The sequence below is a fragment of the Ananas comosus genome, unplaced genomic scaffold, assembly GCF_001540865.1.
Source record: "Ananas comosus cultivar F153 unplaced genomic scaffold, ASM154086v1, whole genome shotgun sequence".
Classification (NCBI taxonomy): domain Eukaryota; kingdom Viridiplantae; phylum Streptophyta; class Magnoliopsida; order Poales; family Bromeliaceae; genus Ananas; species Ananas comosus.
The window spans coordinates 3,229-11,230 of NW_017891175.1; the positions used below are offsets into that span (position 1 = coordinate 3,229).

The following is an 8,002-nucleotide window of genomic DNA, read 5'->3' on the forward strand; positions in this document are numbered from 1 at the left end:
TTAACCGAAATATTTTATCCCTGCCAAATAAAACCCTGTTTGGTTATCTCTGATCCAAACAGGGTCTTAGCGTGTTTGGGACTCAACTCAATCGTTTCTGATAAAAATAACTTAAATTAAAAAGAACATCAAATTCCAGGCAAAAAATTAGTCCGTACACCACAATCTATATTCAGGCACTCCTTTTATCTCTTCTTCTACAATGTTGACATCATGGTATGCTAAAAACACCCAAAACAAATTGAGTCTCCCTACCAACAATAATATATAAATGAATATAAAGAGAGTTAAGCTTCTATGCTTTCAACGTACTTGTAATTTTATAGCCGTTGAATCGTCTAGGATCCGTATAGCACTAGTAAAGAAGACTTAACAGGACAAAACATCGCTAATAGTGCGGCACCGATCTTGAGATGATCTGACGAAAATTGCCGCAAGATCCGTACAATACTAATAAAAAAGACTTAACGGAATACAAAGTTAATAGTACTGCACGGATTTTGTGGCGATTCGATAGCTAAAAAGTCATAAGCATAAATAATTCTGTGCTTTTAAATGCACAGAAGCTCAACTATGCTATCGGAAGCACGGAGTCTTCCGTGCTTCCAGCTCGTTTTCGATGTTGCGACTTTCGAACCGTCGATCGGCTCCGTTAAACTTGATCTAGAGTATTTGAAGTACCTAGAAAATAAATTTTACCATTTTACGATATCATTTGCCTAGTGAATGAAGGGGCTCAAAATCAACGGCTGAAAATAAAAATCTTACAAAATGTAATAATATGACATTAAAATTTTAAATCAAAGATATTGATCTTGTTTTATATAGTATAAAGAATTTTCTATCAAAATTTCACGTGATTTGGATATTTCTACACCATTAAACTTGCAAACGGCTCACTACGGCCATTGAAATTTGTTGATTTTGAGCCCATTCGATCACTAGGCAAATGATATCGAAAAATAATAAAATTTATTTTCTAGGTACTCCAAATACTCTAGATCAAGTTTAACGAGCGATCGACGATTCGCAAAGTCGGCAAATCGAAACGAGGCTATGGAAGCCGAAGGCTTGCTTCCGATTAGCATAGTCAGCTTCTCTCTCTCTCTCTCTCTCTCCTCTCTCTCTTATGTTACTATATATAATATATATATATTTTTTTTTTCTCTCACAAAAACTAAAAAAATATATATTTATCAACAAATGCATATATAAGCCCAGTAAAGATCTCAGCTTAGGTAAGAAACAGGAGGAGAGAACACTGGATTGCTGAGCACATTACTTGGTGCAGGCCTTGCCGTCGGCCTCCGCACTATTCCGGCCGCCTTATTCGCGCCGAACCGGAATTGGTGCAGCGGCGTCGAATTACTGTCCAGCATATGCAGCACCGCCACCGTGAACACCGAGCACGCAAACATCGGAATCGGCCCGAAGATCCACAGCAATAAGGCAGTCGCGAAGTACAACGCCCTGAGCCCCATCGACCAGAAGTTACCACCACGTATTACCTGTTGAATATAAAATATTAAAATACTATTTTCTGATAGTTTAAATTTTTTTTTTTTTTTTGCATAAACCAAAATGGTACTTGAATTGGTTCTCAGTTAATGAACTCAAAAGTGAAATTAGGACTTTGTTTTCCTGTTTTACCCTTGGCTACATAAGCCACATTGAAATTCAAAAGGGTATTTTTGACCCAAAAAAATTGATTTTTCATGATTGAGAAACTCAACTTTGGATAAATTGTACTCTAAATCATCCAATTTACTTATTGTGGTACAAATCATTAAATTAAATCATATTTGACTAGGTTTTCATATAAATAATTTGATGAAACAATTCGATGTTACATACTTAAAATTTTAGAGAACAACAGTAATTCTGCGTTACCGCGGTTTGGACGTAGCTGACCGGGATGTCTGAGTTGAGCGTGCTGATCAAGAAGCTGGCATGAACGAAATATCGGGCGGAGTGGATGAAGCAAGTGAATGCAGCGAGGAAGCAGACGAGGAGGGAAATGTATTTCACGGAGGCCGTGGACTGGCTCGTGTCGCCGTAGACCACCTCGGCCATGAGGGTTTTCGAGGTCGAGCCGCCGGCCCAGGTGCCGATGAGGGAGCCGAGCGCGATGGAGAGCGAGGCGAGGTTCGTGGACGCCGTCTGGCTGCTCGATATCACCTGCAATGCAATGCCCGTCTCCTCCGGCATCGACTGCAACATAAAAGGATTTCTATAAAAGTTGTCCAATTATTCATATTTAAATCTGAATTTACTATAAATAAAAGTCAATTCTAACAGAAATAGAACTGTACATTTTTCTCATCTATCAAAAATTGAATAAAATTCTAATCAGACTCGATAAGAAGTCGATCTAGGCGATCTATATAAAGAGTTACTAGTTTTGCCACCTTTTTACCATCAGTCAGTCACTAGCCCACAATTCTGTCTCTCAGAATATACCGATCTCATAGGTCATCAAGTAGTCCAACCAACCAAGTACATACAAGAGAATGCAGGAGATAGAAAAAGAAAGCTGATTATCCAAAATTCAGTTGATAATGTTCAAACATAGTTCAGTTTTTCGTTTTCATCGATAGATTTAAAATTTTTTTCTCTATGGTACTCCGTAACTTATTTTTGATTGTGTTTACAATGCTCGGCATTGATATATATATATATAATTTTATTGATCTTACATATCATATAGATCTATCACATCATAGTTTGGCAAGAGTTAAATATATGTGCCTCTCTTGCCACCATCAATTATGTAGAAACATACGGTTTATGAAATGGAACACTCTATTATCCTCTTTCAATTGTAGCCGAGGATTTTGGAAGGTTTTCTAATTTAAAATATGATGGAGAAATTAAATTGGACTAATAAATTAATGAACGGTAAAAATCGAACAATTTAGAAAAAAAAAATTATTATCGTAGAAGTTATTGAAAAATTTAAAACTAGTTTAAAAGAATAAAAGGACTTAATTATAGAAACATTCCCTGGTACTTCATTTTAGGAAGTGCGCACAATTAAGCATATCACCAAACATTGTACTCACATTAATTTCCATTTATGCTACAATATAAGAAGTCTCAGTATTGAATGGATCAGAAGTATTAACATAAGACCACATCAATTATCTTCCTTACATTTTTTTTCTAAATTAGAAAATTCTGCATCCTGAATTGAAGAGAATTACCTCCCAATGAATTGGTATTTGAATAATCTCTTCTTTCTATAGTTCTACAGTTCTACAGTAATAAGAAGCTCATTTGGATCCACTAATGATAACAATCATGTTTAGCCATATGAACAACAAATTCTATTCTTTTCCTACCATATATAACAGGATGATAAGAAATGAACACAAAAAAAAAAGGAGAAACAGATGATAAGAATCAAACCTGCAACATCCTCTCTACCCAGGCTCGCTTGTTATGGTTCTCGTATCCGATTACGGTGGTGTGTGGACACCGAAGAATCCGGTAGAGGAGGAAGAGATGGTACCCAAACATGATAACAAGGCCACTAGGGACTAATACCAAATCAATTGATCCTTTATTCAACAACATCTCTCTCTCTCTCTCTCTCTCTCTCTCTCTCTCTCAATTTACTCTTCTTGATTTCTCTCTCTATGTGGTCTCTCTCTTGGTAATTTGCACACTTTGGCTCCAAAGGGTTGAAACATGTTCTTGTGAAACTAAACTCTTGTTTGAATTGCTTATAGTATACCACTACTCTTTGTGTCTAGCTAATTACTTGTTGGTTGTTGCCAAGCAAAATGCCTTTTCAAATGGGAACTCAAAAAAGTCTCCAAAAGTGGTATAGCATTTTTTTTCATTTCACTATTATATGATCTAAAGTTTATAGAATTTTACTACTTTCTAGTTTATAAACGTTTATACAGAGAGAAGTAAAATCGAAATAACAGAAATGTACACTTTAAACTACAGAAAGACAAACTACAAATACGATATTATGCACGCAAAAGATTTTTTTTTAATTAGTTTTTTGTTTACAAATCTTGTTTGCCTTAGGGAGGAAGACATTTAGTTTAAGAAGAAAGAGGCAATCAAGTTGAAGTATTGCTTCATTGGGTTTTTTTAAGTATAGGTTTGCTTGTACTCAACCTCTGTTATAAGGTTGGTTTGCATTTGTATACATCATCCATGAAGAGTTTGAGGACCCAAAGCATTGCATTAATTGTATGGCCCATGTTTTGTGGACTACACTAGGAGGGTGATGTGTGTACTTAATTTATCCATTTTGAAAGGTTGGAGATTTAATATTCTAGCATATAATTAAATCTAGTTTTAGAAATAAGATTTGAGTATTTAATTAAGGAAAATTTATGGTCTTAGGGCTTATTTGCCCTTGTTTTGGTTTTATTTTCAACAATAGTAGTTTCCAGTAAAGTGTTTGATGGAGAAATATTTGAAGTTTTTGATACAACGAAAAGTCAGAAAGAAATTCTTAAACCTTTGAAGCAAAAAAAGATTTGATTCAGCACTTTTAATCTTTGCATGAGAAAATGTTGCTATAAGTATTTAAAATAATACTTCTTCCAAAAGCAGTACTACATGCAGCTTTACTTTGAGCACCCTCTTTTTGTAAGTAATAGAATTATAATATGTAATTTTGATTTTTCTTTAAAAGAAAGGAATAATTGCATGTGGCTCCTGATAAAGATATCAAATAGCAAGCAAATCCCTATAAAACTTCAGTTATCATATTTGTTGCTTTAAAAATTCTCTTGTTTGCAAATATATTCTTCTATTACAAAAAAATGATAACCATGAGTAAAAAAAGTTAACCGTGGTTAGGTGAGTTAAAGGACCTTTCTATCCTTTATATCTGTAATTTGTATTACCATTTTGAATCTACCCTCGGCCGTGGCGATGACAAGGTACCCGTGCAAGGGGTGATGAATGCAAAGGCAGAGAGAGGAAAGAGATAGTTTTTTATAGGAACAAATTTGTAAAGGTAAAATGATCATTTTACGTATTCATCATTAAAAAAATTAAAGACGAATCAAACAATTAGGACAAACGTGAAGGCATTGGAACTTTTAGAGGATATATTTGCAAATTATAAAATTTTTGAAAGAATAAATCTGATTATTTAAGTTTTATAAAAATTATCTGGTATTTGACACTTTCGCATTGAAACGTATGAAATTAACTTCAAAAGAAAAGGGGGTGAGCTTTCACACTATACCTCATGCATTCCAAAGAGGCCACACCTAATTAATCCACAAAATTAGCCTTTACCAATAACAAATTGGTTCCCAACTTAGTTTGCAAGTGTCTCTTTCATTGACTTCAAATTAGTTCACTAAAAAAAATGATAAACACAAGTGGCTTTGTTTTAAAGGAATCTAAAGCTTCATGCTTCAAACAACCTTAAATGTCACATTTGTAAACCAAATGAATGAATAAATAAATAACAAATAAATAAATAAATGGTAACAGTTATATGGAAGTCAACAATATGCTTCATAGTTTAGAAAGTGTTGGAATTTTAATTTCGAGAGAGCATGAAAAAAAAAAAGGAAAAACTTCAAATATCCCCTATATGGTTTCGTACTTTCTCACTTTAATATTCTGTGGTTTAAACTGTATTAAGTTAGTACCCTGTGGTTTCGCACTTTCTCACTTTAGTATCTGTGGTTTAAAGTGTATCAAGTTAGTACCCTGTGGTTTCACACTTTCTCATTTTAGTACCCTGTGGTTTAATATTTCGTTAAATTATATACAAAAAACTTCAGATATCCTAGCTAGGTTTATCGAATATTCATTTTAGTACCCTTTAGTTTTAATTTTGGCATTGATTTATCGAAAAAAAAACCCAAAATAGATAATAAAAAGAGAAATAAAACCATATGGTACTAACTTGATACAAAAATAAAATCACAGAGTACTAACTTGATACACTTTAAACCACAGAGTACTAACTTGATACAAAAATAAAACCAAAGAGTACTAACTTGATACACTTTAAACCACAGAGTACTAAAGTGAGAAAGTGCAAAATCACCGGGTACTAACTTGATATACTTTAAAATTTAAATCACAAGGTACTAAAATGAAAAAGTATGAAATTACGGAGGGTTTTGAAGTTTTCCCAAAGAAAAATTAAATACCAAAATATGTGTAAAGGAAAATAACTGTAGAATGTTTGGGGGCAATTAAGTTCACAAAAATAATAAGTCACATATTTATGAATATTTTGATACTCTAGTGCTCCACAAATGTGTAGAGTGTTTAAAAGTTTTGCTCAAAAGTACGCTATGATTTAGCATAGTCGAACAATTGACGGTATCTAGCACAATTGCCTAAAGATCTAACGGTTGGTATATGAGATTTTAAATTTAAAACCTAATTATTTTTATTTGAACTGGTCGCTTGTTATCTCTCTCTCTCTTTCTCTCTTTCTCCCCCCCCCCAAAAAAAAGCTAGATATAAATAGTTAAGTTAAAATATTTTTAGAAGTACTGAGCACCTGATAGTTTTAAGTTTTCCTTACAGGGGGCATTCCAGTTAATTTGATGCTGTTAAACATGATCTGTAGCATGTGATCTTTCAAGAAATCAAATTTTATGATTTTATGAAATATATTATTTCAGGTCCTAAATTTTTTTAGCTAGCTAAATTCCACTTCTATTTCTCAAACTATGAACCGATGATAGTTTAATTCTCAAATTTTAATTTAATATAATAATTTTTTGCATAAAATATTTTAAAATTTTGCAAATAAGTCTTACAGCCTAATTTAATTGACTAAATATTAATGTATCGTTAATGTGAAAATAATGTGTTCTGCTGAGCCGGTTCGGCCCAACATAGTGGGCCGGTTTTTCTCATGTTAGAGACCTCAAATTGGGCCAACTTGGGCTCATATGTAGGCCTTGCCTATTTTCAATCCCGGGCTTGATTTAGTCGACCCAAGACATACTGTTTTCTTTTAAAATTATAAAAATAAGCTTATGAAAAATTTATTTAGAAAAAAAAGATTTATGGACTTGTTTGGCCTAGCAGTAGGGAGTAGTGCTGTTGAAAAAATACTGTAGAAAATAGTGTGGTGCTCTAAGGCTTCGTTTGGGATTGCAGGGAGATTGCGTTACCTGCGATGAGAAACGACGATAGAAAAATACCATGTTTGTTTCCGTACGTAATATTGCGTTTCGCATATTGCGGTCCCATCAGAGAACGCAGAAGTATATTCCTATATGCTTTTTCTCAACTCCATTCTATTTAATAGCGTTAGATAGATCTCAATACCAAAATAAGCCTAGAAAAGAATCGGTAAAGTGTTTCGCTATTTTTGGTAAAAGTTAGGGACCAAAATAAAAATACTTGCAATATTGAGGACAACATTACAATAAATCCAAAGTTTCTATCCTAAGTTTTTTTTTTGGTTTTATTTTGGTCCCAAAAGTTAACTTCCAAAAAAAAGCAAAAAAAGCTCTCCAAGAATGGAGCTACAGTGGAGAAGGCGGAAGGGTGTGGAACGCAATTTTTTGCAGTAAACTATTTATAATATTTTATAAGCGACAAATGATTCATCATTTTCTGTATTGTAATATATAAATAGTTCGCTAATTCAAAAAATTAGAAAGACAGTAAACCATTCAAAATATAGTAAATGGCTCACTTTTTTCTTCGGACTTCTAAAATTTTTATTGTTTTCTAAGAATGGAACTCGAGGGTAGGAGAGAACACTCCAATCTTGTTGATGGACTAATCTTACACTATTTAAATTGAGAGAACATTCCATACACGTGGCAATCGGGAAAGTGTTTTGATCCACGTGGCAATCAGGGACGTTCCCCCACCTCTCCCTCAAACCCCTTCCCTAAACCGGCCGCACCTTCTCTCCCCAGACCGCTTCCCTAAACTGACCGCACCTCTCTCTTTCTTTTACTGTCTCTCTCCCTCCTTCTCTCTCTCCTACTCCCTGTATCTCTCTCTAACCTCCTGAACCGAACGCCAACCCTCT

The 8,002-nt window shown here is 34.1% G+C and overlaps 1 protein-coding gene across 1 annotated transcript; it reads right to left on the reverse strand.

The window, feature by feature from the left end:
• Positions 1-1,167: 1,167 nt before the first annotated feature.
• LOC109704716 lies at positions 1,168-3,799 on the reverse strand. The gene is made up of 3 exons (XM_020225490.1): positions 3,409-3,799; positions 1,891-2,211; positions 1,168-1,508 (listed from the first exon to the last, which is right to left on the reverse strand). The coding sequence occupies exons 1-3, from the start codon at positions 3,574-3,576 to the stop codon at positions 1,230-1,232; spliced, it is 768 nt and encodes a 255-aa protein (XP_020081079.1). The 5' UTR covers positions 3,577-3,799; the 3' UTR covers positions 1,168-1,229.
• Positions 3,800-8,002: the final 4,203 nt, after the last annotated feature.

What these genes read in the sequence shown, in the direction of transcription:
- LOC109704716 (XM_020225490.1), bottom strand. Translation starts at nt 3,576, where the DNA reads ATGTTGTTGAATAAAGGATCAATTGATTTGGTATTAGTCCCTAGTGGC. An exon ending in GGGTAGAGAGGATGTTGCAG is followed by an intron (nt 2,212 to 3,408) that starts GTTTGATTCTTA and finishes TTTATGTTGCAG; the next exon opens with TCGATGCCGGAGGAGACGGG. An exon ending in TCAGCTACGTCCAAACCGCG is followed by an intron (nt 1,509 to 1,890) that starts GTAACGCAGAAT and finishes TATATTCAACAG; the next exon opens with GTAATACGTGGTGGTAACTT.